The sequence below is a fragment of the Zophobas morio genome, unplaced genomic scaffold (genome assembly GCF_036711695.1).
Source record: "Zophobas morio isolate AGI-343-1 ecotype UQ-CSIRO unplaced genomic scaffold, CSIRO_AGI_Zmor_V1 ptg000044l, whole genome shotgun sequence".
NCBI lineage: Eukaryota > Metazoa > Arthropoda > Insecta > Coleoptera > Tenebrionidae > Zophobas > Zophobas morio.
In genome coordinates this window covers 5,865,478-5,881,027 of record NW_026972149.1, presented here as the reverse complement: position 1 = coordinate 5,881,027, position 15,550 = coordinate 5,865,478, and the positions used below count along the sequence as shown (strand labels likewise).

Sequence of the window (15,550 nt, the reverse complement as noted above, 5' to 3'; positions counted from 1 at the left end):
ATATTCATCGTAAAATCGCGATCTTATTCTGGTAACTCGAACATTTCAAACACAATTGGTCATGCTTTAAAAACTGATCACAATAAATTTATAGTTTACAATGTAACACTATCGAAACAAAGAATCTGAAGTAATTGAAACAAATGCGATTGATCACGTAAAACTCGCATGAACAGCCTGCGCTAAAGCGTTGTGAGTCGATGTTTAATTTACGCTACTAAAATCAAGGTGATTTGAACTGGAGTGAGCACATGCATAACTTACTATATAGGAGTCAATAGGAACGGTAAGTTCGTGGATCAAGCGCTTGTTCAGTGATTCTAGTGTAATTTCAGTTTCGGGTGTGTATCGGCCCCGCTGTGCATAAAAATTAGTCACGTGACCCGGTCGGTGTACGTTTTTACGATAGCATATCCTGTGAATCCCCGCTGCGTTGTCAAGCGCGGCGATAATGCGACGTTAAGCGACGAAAGTCCGCGTTTGTTTTATGTATAATAAGGTTGTTAAAACTTGGTTGCAGGAAAGTAATAAGCGCTCCGGTTTTATGTTTCACATCGCGATATTAGGTGTTGTAGACGGTACAAATAACAGCTGTCTGCGATTGGCGCAGTTTCATTTGAAAATTTGGCGTGGGGCATTTTTGCAGGGGTGTAAAGCGATGCCAGGCGTAATAAAACATGTTATTCAAAAAGACAGGCTCGCTTTACGAGCAAATCTACAAGACACAATATAGGTGGCGAACGGCGGGTGAGTATTTACAGCGATGGCACGTTTAGCGATAGTATGCAAAGAGTGTGGGGTATGTCATGTAGCGCGAATAAAGCAGCAACCCAAAGTGTAACATGTGGTTTGAAGTGGTGCTCCTCGTAAAGTTGTCAGTGGGCATGTGGTGGTAACGGTCCCTACTCGTACCGCATTTCAAATGAGCGACCTCTCGAACACGTAATGACAATGTGATGAGCCCGACGTCGTCACTCACGACTTTCCACAACCGCCGACGAAATTTTGCTCCGAAACACCGAGCCGGCGCTCATTAGTCGACGAACGCGCTCAAATTCAGAAAAATCGCGATTATGGAATTAGCCGAACAACGGCTCAGAATATACAGTCCACCGACGCAGCATTCGAAAGTCGCCCTAAACATTTTTAATAAATTTTAGCGACACAGGAACACATTTGTAATTTTTAATTTTCGCGTCGTTACCACCGCGCCTTTTCTTGCCCGGGAATACTTTTCGGAACGCTGGCTATCGGTCGGTCTGTCGGAAGGTCGGTGCAATCCATCGATGAGCGAGTTATCCCTCTAACTTGGAGAAACTACTTTTTACCAGTCCAAAGACCAACTAAAACGAACGTGCAGCTGCATTGAGGAAAAAGTTAGTTTGAGCCGCCGACAATCGGGGGTAAGTTCATAGAGAGGGGCATTATAACCAGACATGTCCATGTTAGGATCAAGGTGACTATGCCTGGTAGCTTTAGCTCACTGCCATTGCCACTGTCGGTTGACTTTGCTGATGGACGACATTTACAATCCTCAACGTCCTTTTTGTATGGTCTTTACTCTCCGTACCGTAGACTAGGCCTCTAAACGAATTTATTATGAAAACGTACGTACATTAAATCCATGAGTCACGTCAATTAAGGAATCATTTCAGAAGCGTGGGTCAGGTCATCCCGTAATTTTTTTATTATGATGGAGCGCTACATGAACTTGTTGCACTAAGGATTCTCCGAATAACACACCTGTGCGAGAGGCTAAAATTCATAAATCATAACGCACCAACTACCTCAATTTTGATATTTAAATTTTGATAGTACCACCTTCTGTCCACAAAGGGTGGTACTGTTTGCATATTTAACTACCGTTTAACCAAGTGGGTGCCGAACTATTTCCACTTTTGTTATTTTAATATACTGATTTTCGTAGTAGTACCATTTGACTAAAAAGGGTGGTACCGTTTGCCTAAATGATTAATAAATATATATATGTGGTGACAAACCGCAACGTAGTCAATGCTATTAAAGACATTTCTGTTGCAGGTACAGGGAAGAAGCGCTGTGCTGGACAGAGCGGTAAGTAATCTAATTTGCCCCGTAAGTGGGAGTCGGACATGGTAGGCGCTTGATAAGTCAGAATAATGTGTAGGTGTAAAGCACCGCCGAGTTCTTGTAAAGTTCGCCGTCTTCACGGAGTCTGAAGCGATGGATGGTGGCCGAATTTCGGATCAATTTAGTTCGAAACGAGTCGTCAGTCAAGTTTTTGTTTTGTCACAGCCATTATATAGACAGGCATCGATACTGGTCGAAGGTTTTTCTGTAGGATCGTGGTCTCGCGGTACGTCGGTTAATGAGGGTGGCAAATAAAACAAGAAGGTTATAAATTATCTTCCAGTCGATTAGTCCGAGTCTATCAACCTTAAATCGAAACCTGTTATGAAATTACTGGACATGATTACTCCTCCGATGCTGGCGGATAATTTGCTTGAATAAGTGAAGGTCTTGTTGGTGTCAGAAGTTCGACCGCCGACCGAGCACATCCCAACTTCACCAAATTACACTGCGGTCGGGTCCTATCAATATCTACAAAATAAAATTCCCGAGTGGACAAATTATTATTGCCCGGAACACGTACAATATTTTTGCTATGTCGTCCAATTCACTGATTACGATACGTCTTGAATTATAAAGTCATGCATTGAACTCACTGTTGTCGAAATTAGAGCATTTACGATATTCGCAGAAATTAATGACACCGCGGACCCGTAATGTTTGATAATGAACACTTTCGTTCGACGAGATGTCGCACACAGACAGACAGACGACAGACAGACGGAACGCGGACCTGGTTTTTCATACGCTAGGGGTCATGAAACGTCGAGAAAACATGAAAGTAGCGATTCGTTAGATGGACCCTATTACAGTACTTCCGTAGCGTCATTAGCAGCCATCTTGTATAATAGTGTATAAACTTAGGACTCTTTATGAAAAAAATGGACCTTGACATGCACGGGGCAAGCAATTTTTTGGAACTTCAACTCAAACACGTGGTTTTAGTTGTTATGGCTAGATTTTGGTGTGATATTAAAAATGATAATTTTGTGTAGGGAATGGAGGGAATATGAATTATGAAGGTGACCGTACGTGAAGGTACTATCTGTTGCGTTTGTGTTCGTGTTTTCGTGGGTACGTCGGGGTAGACAAAAACGGCCCCATTGTTCGGGAGTCATGCTCCCTTATTAGGAGATTGCATAAATTAACGGTGAGGGAAAGGTCCGGCCGGACTGGCCCGGCACTCGTCACAATAGCGGCGCGTAGTAACGAACCGATGTACCTTTAGATATCTGGTCGAATAAATCTCCCGAGTCCAAATCAAAGATGATTTTTTGTGCGAAAATATACAGTGCAGTTGTATTGTTGACCAGATAGATGCAATATTTATTGTGTCCAGCAGGCCAGCAGAATGCGACGGCAGTCAGTCGAGTTGCATTTCCACATTCTCAACATACATGGGTTTTAATGAGCAAATCCTACTAGTTCTGCCGTGCGCTCGCCCGCAGCACCAAACGCACTCCCTGCTTTTTATATCAATGAAGAGAGACCAAAAGGCCGCCAGAGCCACAGCGGCCTTCTTTGGGCATTCTGTCATTCTGCGGCCGACGCAAAACCTCTGTCTCCGGTTCGCTTCTTGTTGCCCGATGACGTTTTGGCTTCCAAGTCCGGATTCCCTTACGGTTCGAATTATTAAGCAGGGAGATAAATCGCGACGGTCGCTCTTAACGCGGTTTTGATGGCCGCGTCCCCCGTTTTTTCGCACGAGCACGCGCCTGAGGATAGATCCACAGATCTAGAAGGGCCGCCTTCCTAATTAAAACCGCATTTATTAAACGCTATAAATAAGAGTTCAGAAATCAATGTTCTTTCTGAAAACCAATTAGACCATAATTGGTAGTTGCAGATTGCTGAAGGCTAGTGACATATATGGAGTTGTATTTGTTTCGAGAAACGATTGAACGGTGGCCGATATGATATTATCGGTAGAGGCGGCCGAAGACCGGCTATCGGAGACGAGAGCGGCTCGCCGCGCTCAAGATCGACGCAACTTAGGTAGTAAGGAAGGCACGCGAGCAGAACGCGCCCTAAATGCTCGGATGCTGATCACGAGGAGTCTGCGACCGGCTAGTGTTGTACACAATGCAATACAACTCGATAGTGACCATTAATCTCCCATCTGAATAATGCATGTCGTCATGCCGTTACCGTATGGCGATTGAACCAAACTAACTTATATCACAAGATAACCATGCTGCAGCGCGTGCTGTATAAACACCATTAACCCTTAACTGGACGAGCGTTAAAATACCTTACATCTACCTCGATCAACTAAATTATCTCATCTTATACATTTTAACATATCATATGACAACACCATTAACCTCACTTTTCGCACTACGAAAAGAATAAGTTTCAGACAGACGGACATACGGAAAAACGCATTACAATACTGCATCTTCTATCCTATCTTAAACAGCCATCAGCTCAACTTCTGGCAAGTATGCAAACTCGGCGTCGATTTGCGGTAATTGGAGAAACATGGCCAAAATTTACCGGTTGATTAGCACGACACCACGACGTGGGTTCCTCGCCTTTAACGGATTGACTGCGCCCCTTAATTACACGCGTTTTCGGTAGGGTGTTGATTTATGGGGTAGTTACAGATCTCATAAACAGCACATGGGCTAGCTGGAATGCTCGCTGTCATATTTGATGGGACCATCGCGCATTCTTTCTCGTCATTCATCTTTTGCTTCTCTCTAAACCACTGGCTCGTTTCGCACTTTTTTAATCGTTTAGGCACGCATAAGTAATGAACCTATTATATTTTTATGCGGTTCTTGACCCAGATTTTTCTTCGTGCGTAACATACGATGTGGCAAAATTTATACCAGCACCAGAGAAAAGAATGCAAGCGTCCGTCATTGGGTCGCTTTTGGCGATGAAGCAACAATCGGGGTTGTATTATTCGCAAATATGTTATGCATGAGACATACTATTGTGTAACTGTGACCACAACATATCAAGGTGCTGCATTAAATTAATATTGCAGTAGCACGTACGGGCGTGCATTTCCAAATAAAAATTAGATAATTAGAATGCAGTGCGTTTAGATTGGTTTGTTATTAAGGTAGGTCGTATCAGGGTGATTTGTAAACAAAAATGGTCTATTGTTGCTTGGACTGACACTGGGTTTATAAAGCCATACAGTCCACCTTAATGCCTTAACTAATTTTACGACTTAATGGCAGTATTAAACACGTCGTTAATAGATTATTCAGTATTTGCTTATATTGTGCATTGTACTACTTGTAAACGAGTGATTTATGTTGTTGCCATATATATTATGATGTTATCACGTCCAACTGCAAACAACGTCCATAAAGTTACCTTTGAATCATGCTTAAAACTGTCTTAAATATACTCATTATTACTATTATTGTTTTTAAAATTTTTATTAAAAGCGTAGAATCGGCACAGCTTATGACTTTACAGTCCTGTTCCAGATTTGACCTCCTTGAAAAAAAGATTTTAGATTTAACCCTTGACGACTTCTTTCACTATTCATCACGATAGATATTATTGGTCTCTGTTGTTTCTCATGCTTGAACGTTCTGCAACTCTGACAACGTCAACTAAGTTATCAGAGAAGTTTTTACCGAACAGAATGTTCCAGAAACTTCCCCGTTTCTCTCTGTTACCAGTTCCAGAGGACCATCTTAAATTCCGAATTTCAAGAACATTTCCTTATGTCAACCCTTTTTTGACAGTCCACCTGTTTTGGAATACCCCCTTATTCACCAGGGTAACATTCTTCTCCAGTACAATTTTCTAAAACCCTTCCGAATTTCGTCTTTCTCTTCTAAGTTTTTTTGCTTTTCTAGAATGATTTGGAAACGTCTTTCTTTCGCTTTTAATTAGTGTCAACTTTTTGTATCTACTTGTTCCCACTTAAAATGCCTTTAAAAGTTACCAAAGTAGTGTTCTAGCACGATTGAAAGTTCTAGAAACTCCTCAATTCCTTATCAATTAACTTCCCTTTCATATCAGTTCTAGAGACTCATCTTAAATTCCGAATTTCATGAACATTACTCTGTCAATCTTTTTTTGATAGTCCACCCTGATTCACCAGGAAATTCGTCAAAACGAAATTCGTCTTCCTCTTCTAACTCTTCGTTTTCGAATAGGATTTTCTAGAATTCTTTTAAGCCATCAGTTATTTAATTTTAATTATATGTCAAACTTTCTGCGTCTTCTTATTCCTACTTAGAATGCTTTTAGAATTTGAATTCCCTCTTACCATATTTGTTTTCCAAGTAGAATATTTCTAAAAGTTACCAAAGTAGTGTTCTTACGAAATAGAATGTTCTAGAACCTTCTCTATTCTTTGTCAACTATTTTCTCTTTCTATATCGATTCAAGAGAACATCTTAAAGTCCGAAATTCATGAACATTTCCCTGTGTCAACCTTTTTTTGAGACTCCACCTGTTCTACACTACCTTGATTCACCAGAGTAACATTCTTCTGCAGTGTAATATTCTAGAACCATTACGAAGTTTTTCATCTTTCTTTTCTAACTCTTTTCGCTTTCGAATAGAATTTCTCTAGAATTCTCTTGAAACGGCAATCTTTCGACTTTAATTAGGTTTCAAACTTTCTGTATCTTCCTATTCCCACTTACAATGCTTTTAAAATCCAAACTGAATTATCAACTTACCGCATTTATTTTGCAAGGGCAATAGTTCTAAAATTTATCAAAATGTTGTTCTAGCTACTTTTTCTAATCCTAGAACCTCTTCGATTCTTTGTCAACTAACTTCTCTTTCTTATTAGTTCTAGAAAATCACCTTAAATTTCGAATTTCATGAACATTTCCCAATGTCCACCTTTTTTTTGATAGTCCACAAGTTTCATTTCACCAAGGTAATATTCTTCTCCAACATTCTACACCCATCACGAATTTCGTGTTCCTCTTCTAACTCTTTTCGCTTTCGAACAGGGTTTTTAGAATTCTTTTGAAACGTCATTCTTTCGACTTTAATTAAGTGTCGAACTTTCTGCATCTTCCTGTTCCGACTTAGAATGCTTTTAGAATCCAAATTGAAGTGCCTCTTACCATATTTGTTTTGCAAGTAGAATAGTTCTAAAATTTATCAAAATAGTGTTCTTGCAAAGTAGAATGTTCTAGAAACTCATCGATTCTTTGTCAACTAACTTCTATTTTTATTAGTTCTAGAGAATCATCTTAAATTCCAAATTTCATGAACTTTTCTCTATATCCACCCTTTTTTTGACAGTCCACCTGTTTCGCACTACCCCTGATTCACCAGAGTAACATTCTAGAACCATTACGAATTTCGTCTTGCTCTTCTAACTCTTTTCGCTTTCGGCTAGGATTTTTCTAGAATTCTTTTGAAACGTCCATCTTTCGACTTAAATTAGGTTTCAAACTTTCTGTATTTTCCTACTTCCACTTGCAATGCTTTTAAAGTCTAAACTAAATTATCAACTTACCGCATTTATTTTGCAAGGACAATAGTTCTAAAATTTATCAAAATGTTGTTCTAGCTACTTTTTCTATATCACTGCTACAGAATCACCTTAAACTCCGAATTTCATGAACATTTCGCCCTATCAACCCTTTTTTGACAGTCCCACTTAGAATGTTTTTAGAATTTAAATGAATTCTATCTTGCCACAAAAATAATAGAATGTTTTAGAACCTCTTCGATTCTTTGTCAACTAACTTCTGTTTCTTATTAGTTCTAGAAAATCATCTTAAATTTCGAATTTCATGAACATTTCCCTATGTCCACCTTTTTTTTGATAGTCCACAAGTTTCATTTCACCAGGATAACATTCTTCTCCAACATTCTACACCCATTACGAATTTCGTGTTCCTCTTCTAACTCTTTTCGCTTTCGACTTTAATTAAGTGTCGAACTTTCTGCATCTTCCTGTTCCGACTTAGAATGCTTTTAGAATCCAAATTGAACTGCCTCTTACCACATTTGTTTTGCAAGTAGAATAGTTCTAAAATTTATCAAAATAGTGTTCTTGCAAAGTAGAATGTTCTAGAAACTCATCGATTCTTTGTCAACTAACTTCTTTTTTTATTAATTCTAGAGAATCATCTTAAATTCCAAATTTCATGAACTTTTCTCTATATCCACCCTTTTTTTGACAGTGCACCTGTTTCGCACTACCCTGATTCACCAGACTAACATTCTAAAACCGTTACGAATTTCGTCTTGCTCTTCTCTTTTCGCTTTCTAATAGGATTTTTCTAGAATTCTTCTAAAACGTCAATCATTCAACTTCAATTAGGTGTCGAACTTTCTGTATCTTCTTGTTCCCACTTGGAATGCTTTTAGAATCTATACTAAATTTTCTCTTACTACATTTGTTTCCTAAGTAGAATAATTTTAGAAGTTACCAAAGCAGTATTCTTGCAAAATAAAATGTTCTAGAACCTCCTTCTCAAATCTCAAATCTTCAGATTTGAGTTTTATCCTATCTAATACTCTAGAATGTTTACGGGGGGTTCTTTTGATACATCGTTGATAGTTCGATTTTAATCCACCGTTCTCTTTTTTACAATGATTTTACAGAATTTTATCAATTTTTTCCTTCCCAATACACCGAAAGATGCAATAAAAACTTAAATTTAGTCATTACTATTGTGGCGGCACAATAATAGCTAGGTAAACGAAGTAAAGATAAGCCGCTCTGTAGCCTAGTGGTCAAGGCACCCGCCGGGCAAGTGGGAGATGTGTGGTTCGATTCCCAAACATTTTTCTTCGCTTACCGACACTATCAAAATTATATTGTTAAAAATTTTGTCTTATGTATTGTCAATTTCAAAATTGATCTGTATAAAATAGGAAAACGATGAAAGATATTCGTAAGACCAGATTCAAAGACCAGAATCAAAGAGAATTAGAAACAGTTTGGAAATGTATACAACTAAAATTCCATACAGTTAAGTGAAACAAAGCGAACTGAGACATAAGAAACTAGACCAAACGGAGAATACTTTCGCAAATTTTGAGGATTTGTTTTCAGTCAAGGTTTCCACACTTCGATCTTGTCAAGTGTTGACACCTGCATTCAAGATACGGCATCTGTTATTTACGACTGTGAGTTTTGCGGAATGGTATATCTGTTGTAGGTTTTACGATACCCTAAGTTTACACGTTACGTTCTTAGAGAATTTGCGAAACTATACTCGGAAAGAAATAACAAGAATAGGAAATGAGGTCAGGTCAGATAGCGGCAGACAATCTAATGGGTAAGTCTCATCAATATTTAATTAGGTATGTTTGTATTTTGGTTAGTTTTAGAAATGTATTCCCGACGTTCTGGATAAATCGTCGAAAGAGTGTACTACTCGAAATATAAAAATTTGATGCTGCTATTAGGGTGGCTACAGGAAGCGGCATTCTAGCAACGTAAAAACAATAAAGAATCCGGGTATCCTTACATGACATGCACTATGGAAAATTAGACAGACGTGTCCCCACATGGCGTAAATAATACAACGATAATGCCACTAGGATATGCGCTTCACGATCGCTGAAACTAAGGGAATATAATCCCGCTTCGGTCACATTTACTAACACAATTATAATCTTCCTCGGCGATTTTTTCCTGGACGAGAAATTGGATTGCATCGGCGAAGCTTTTACGCTAGCAGTTATCCGATGAAGCCTCTAATTGCCAACCCAATAAAAAATACCTATTGGAATGTTAATGTCAATTGTGGTTAATTAGTATTAATTAACCGTGTGATTTTGCTTTCCGACGTGCCTGAAAGAATTCTTTCTGCATCTACACCTAATAATAAAACAAGTTCCGAAGTGAACCTTATCTAATCTGGAATTACCACGGTTATTTTCATTAAAACCCTGTATACCGTCGGAGCTACGAATCCTTTTGGCCATTGTACTTGAGAAGTCATTCCAACGTCGCTCTTTTATCTTCCATCTACATTACTTTATGTGATTTGCTATTAATTGGCATGCGGTTAAAGACCAGCCTTATTTGTGACAACACAATGAAATAAACAATTTTATTCCGCATCTAAAATCGCTGCTATAAATTCAATTACTATTTGAAGATGCCACGTAACGATTGCGTTCGCTTCTGAACTAATTTAACTCACTAATTCGAATAACAAGTTCTGTCAAAGTCGATTTTTTATGGAAAAAAGTCAAAATAAACACTCGCTAACGTAATCGACTCCCCTGTAATTATAGTGATTGAAGCGAAAGCAATTTCCTCGAGTGTATGAACTGCTACAAAGTGAACACTTTTGAAGGGTTACTTTTTTCACGATCGGAATTGTAGAATCTCTCAACCGTCGTCTTATGCATACTACTACATCTCTAACAATCGTAAATTGCCGCACGTCTGAACCATAATCGCTGGCGCTCACTAACACTTCCATTAGCTATTAATTGCTATTAAATTAATCATACCTTATGCTAGGATAATAAGTTGGATCTTTAATACTGCCAACAATCTGTATTTAATCAGCAACACAAACATCCGCTCGGAACAAACCATGCACGGAATAAATTATCAAACCAATCACGACCAAATTTACATGTGATTAAATACAAGCGAGCATCTAATAATTACGTGGTTTAGATAACTCGTTAGCAACTCGCCCAATTCTGATCAAAATTTCATTTCTCTAACGCAGATGTGATGACTTCTCAATCCCCAAGCGCAAGTGGAGGCGTTTTGACAAACGTCAAATTTCATATTTTTCGTTTCCGTCTGTCTGTCGTCAGTCTGTCGGTCATATCATTAATTGATGAGATACCCATTTTACCTAACCAAAATTTCTTAGTGTTCGTGAAAATTAAATTCAATATTGTTTCTGTCTGGAATTATCCATGCAGGATAATGATGTCAAAAATAGCTTCTCCGATAATTACATATCAAAATTTAGGTATTAATTGTTGCAACAGGTGCTCAAAGGACTCGCTATATACTTAGCAACAATAATAAAGGCGTTTTCTGAGAATTGGATGGGGAAATACTGACTGAAATCTTTAGACCCACTATCAAATTACAATGTCGCCACTTTGTTCTCATCACCAGTTCTTATTTATTACGTAACTATTAGTTGGACTATTTCTGGTAGAGAAGGATATCAGCAGGAAATAGTTCTAGTTATTATTGTGTTCCTCCAGGTGAACATAACAGGCCTCTGCTCTACTCATTTACATTAGTAATAATAATAATAATAAAAATTGTGCGGTTGTTTTCAGTAATGAAAGGACGAGCTTTAGAATGTTTACGTTATCAGGAATTGCATCCTGCATTTCTTATTAGAAGAGTAAATTTTATAAAAGGCAGCGCGCGTTCGTTGAAATTTATCGTGCGCGTTTGAAAATGCGGTAAGGGCTGCTCATTTTATTAGTTTTCCTTGAAAAGCAATCCGTTATCAGTATTTGGTAAATGAAGTAGGGGTGGGAGTATTCTCCCATATTAAGACTTATTTAGGGTAGCATGTAGAAGGGGATCCGAACGACAAGGGCAGTGTCAGATTATAGCACCGGCAGTTGCATTTTCAACGTTCCGCGTTTCACGTCAACCGAAGGCGACTTCAGATCCGACTCCTACACGTGGTTAATTTAAACTGTTGATATGTTGTACGGACTTGCTTATCCAGAAGTTTGTTTCTATTCTAGGAAACCGACAGTCGACGATGTTGGAAATCCGTCATCGGTCAACGCGCGGTAAGTGCAGATAGTATAGTTTTCCAAAAATAAAAAAATTCGAACCTTGTACCTACAAGTTTATGTATAACAACGCCATTTGCACATAAACAAGAGCATGCTAAGTCCTTGCTTCCGATTAGCTTATAACATCGCCGATAATTCCGTAACCTGAAACGCAGGTGCGTGCTAAAGATCGAAGCATATGATTATACCTATATATGATTCTTACATAGTTTGTGCTTGCACATAGATTATCAATCAACAGCCTGCGGTACGTGTCAGTTATCAAAACCCTGCCATCTATAGCAACCTACCTGTCGTCATAAAATTAACTCAACTACCTTAACCTGCCCGAAATTTGAAAGTCAAACTTTTTAATTGGTGGCAATTTTCCGCAAATTTCTCACAATTTGCGCTCCGCGAAAGATCAAAATTTTCTCTCTTAAATGCATATAAGAATTTTTTTACGTGCAATTTGAGATAATGCCGATCGAAGATGTCCTCGACTTAGCTCATTTCTTTTTACTATTAACTTTTCGGTAACCATGGGTCATCATGTTGGGTAATCACCGTCGGTTAATGCAATTTTAGGAGATTGCGCCGTAAATCTTGGACCATGGTCCTCTGATCGCTACCTACACCTATAATTTAATGGCTCCGATCACTCCCCTAGGGAAATAAGATTTTATACCGGTGGAAGCGCTGCCGAAAAAACAGGTGCATTCAGCCTCCAGACCATCACAAGCTTCAATAGCTGTACCATTGTTTCCATAATTTATAAATTATGGTTATGGCGTGAGAAGTCCAATTCACGTACTTACCACGTTGTAAAGACATTGTAGCGTTATATGCACTCCAAATTCGTTTTCGTATTGTATACGACATAAAGTAAATATTATGGGCTATAACCGGCCGCCGCCAATCGCACACGATATCAGGGACGGCAAAATTCTCACGCTCGAGATCACTCTTTACTCGTACTTTTGCAATGCTTTATTGTATTGTATTACACCCGATACGATTAATTAAAATAATAACACACTGACACAAAATGTGAGGTTATGTTAGAGATTTTGTCTGTTTACACTTGTTTGTATATTCACGGAACGAACACTTTGATTGTTAACACGACTATGCAACGTCTCTGAAATGATTCTGCATCAAGAGTGCTCTGGAACTTTTTTTGTTAATTAATTTACCGCCTTGTTACCACAGCGAGCCACATTTATGGACACGTATATTAATACGCGTAACGACTATAATTAGCTGTTACGTGCTAATGGCTGTCTTGATTTTTGAATTTTAACTATAAATGGGGTGCTGGTTTGAACTGCCCAGTGGTACTATCGTAAGTCAAGTACGGAAATGTTATCGCAAAGAACGTATGCGTCGTGATACATTGTTCTAATAGTAGGAATAATAGTAATAGTACATTACTGTAACTGGTTGTGGGAAGGCATGGCCAATGACATGGAGATGTAATCTCCATCTTTATATTTCCGTATTGTTTTGGTGACGTGAAGGATTTTTGTCGTCATTATGGTACTTTTCAGTTTTATTTATTTCGCACTAAAAAAACACAAAATGGCTGCTCAGTGACAATCTGTATGTACCCCACATTACAAAAATAAATAATATTAATAACAATGTACATTTTGTCAAAAAGGTGGAAAACGTATCAACAATTAGAAATTTTGAAGTATTGTAATGTGTTACAAATACGTTAATTGGTTATGTGTGATTAGGTATCGCCAGGGTGTATATGAGAAATGTCAAAAAAGTAGTGGTTTGTGAGTTCGTTTGCAGTCCGTCGGTATTTTTCTGGTGAAACTGTGGCCGAAATACGGAATACACTTGCACGTACGTGTCGTCTAGAAAGAACGAACAATGACTCGTCCTAATAAGTGTGTTTTGAAAGGATAAGTATTCAATTGCCGATGTCGCGAATCGGGTGCGGTTCTGAGACAGTTCGTGCCGTCTGGTCATGTCCGGAAAATCCGCGTCTGGATGTATCGTTCGTATCCAAAGTTGGTCGGTTCGAGGAAGTTGAAATTGGAGGCCGTGATCTGGAGGTTTGCGATCCGAAAGGCGCTAATATGAGACCAGTAGAACCCCAAACACGTATGCAGACGTGACACAGCTGTACCGCAATATCTGGCTCTGATGACCTATAGACTGACGTCAGACGACGAACCTTCGTGACTAGCGTACCCGGGACGCTCACGTAGGGCATCGTGGCGCGCCGTGCCGGCCGTCGGAGGCGTCGTCTTCTTCATTACTACCACCAGCGCGGTAGAACACTAACCGACCGTACGTTTTGGGTCAAACACGTACTTGATGCCATAGAAAACGTTCCACGAACGGAGATGATCATATCCCACGCGATCGGGACGCCTTTTCGGTGTTGTTCGACCACCATTAAGGTTTTTTGTGTGGAGATTCAAAATCACGGCTGCTTTAGAGAGGTTCGAGACGCGGTTAGGTCAGTAATCTCACGTCAATGAATGATGCATAACCGAAAGTCGGAGCCTACATGAGACAAAGCGGCCGACCACGACAGACAGACAGGGGCCGCCAGCTGGACGCGGACGCCACTACTAGTCCTCCAGCTACCACTGACACTTCTTACTCCACGCCTCGAGTCACCACTTTACTTTACTATCGCGTCGTTAGTTGCTGTCATCAGCGCGAGCGTATTTTCGCATAAGAGACACTAATAATATCGGATTCCTAGTCGTTCCGGCGAACGTGTCAGGTGTACTACTAGTCGTGATTAGGTCGTCGTAACTCTTCATCTTGTGGGACGCTTTAGGTCCGCGCAGCCTCGGGAGGTCGACTGATTTGGGCTTGGTCATGTGCGGTTGTCAATCAGACATAGCCAGACACCCATTATTTCGCATTTTTGCTTAGCAAATTGGTTTTTATGGGTCTGTCCAGTTGCGATAGAATCATCGGAATGTGGTAGTTGTCGAACAATGGGCATTGAATCTCATATTTGTGATACGCTCAAGACCCGGTCCCGGCTATTGGCGATCATGGGACGCGCTTTTCTGATGAAATCGTGTAGAGAAACTGGATTACAAATTCGGATATACATCTAGATGGCATCTGTATTCGTTACACGCGACTCAGTTAGCCGTGGTTAGGTCAGGGATGGGTCCATCGTGCATGCCGAGCAGGCGCGCCCGTAACGGGACCGCAACATAGAAGCTTATATCTTGTTTTGTACGACATGTAGAGCACCCTCACACGGTCGCTTATAGGTGATCCACGTTTTCGCTATTAACCCCCGGCCGATATCAACCGGCGATCGCCCGAATCCCCACGTCCACTCTATCTAGAACTCGGGAAATTCAAACTCACCCTAATTTCGGACAATAACAAGAGTAAGGTGAAAGCTTCAAGGTTCAACCCGACTTAGACGGGATGATGCGTGCGTCGACGAATCTTGTGCCCTTTTGCATGAAAATCGTGCATTAGCGGCCCAAATCCGAGGAGGAGAAGTATCGGTAAGCCGGGTCTGATTGGAAACCGCAGCGGAACATTAAAAAGTAAAGCTCGTACTAAGTCCCGTGACCAATGCGTGGATTAATGCGAAATAATGTGCGTTCCATCTGCGTGTGCCTGGCGTATCGAATTTCCTCGCACCCCGTTGTGAAATCCAGTTTAATTTAAGTGAGATTGTAGGGGTGAATAGAAGTCGCTAGCCAAGGGTCAGTTCTTGTACTTCCACGGATTCCGTTCCCCTTCGACGCGGATTATT

At 39.9% G+C, this 15,550-nt stretch overlaps 1 protein-coding gene across 2 annotated transcripts in view; it reads left to right on the top strand.

The window, feature by feature from the left end:
* Trh (trachealess) overlaps nucleotides 1–15,550 on the top strand; it is a 114,223-nt gene that overhangs the window by 29,162 nt on the left and 69,511 nt on the right. For both annotated transcript variants that reach the window (XM_064072978.1, XM_064072975.1), the window contains exons 2-3: nucleotides 2,041–2,073; nucleotides 11,758–11,805. In XM_064072978.1, coding sequence (XP_063929048.1) covers nucleotides 2,041–2,073; nucleotides 11,758–11,805 — 81 coding nt within the window. The remainder of the gene's footprint in view (nucleotides 1–2,040; nucleotides 2,074–11,757; nucleotides 11,806–15,550) is intronic.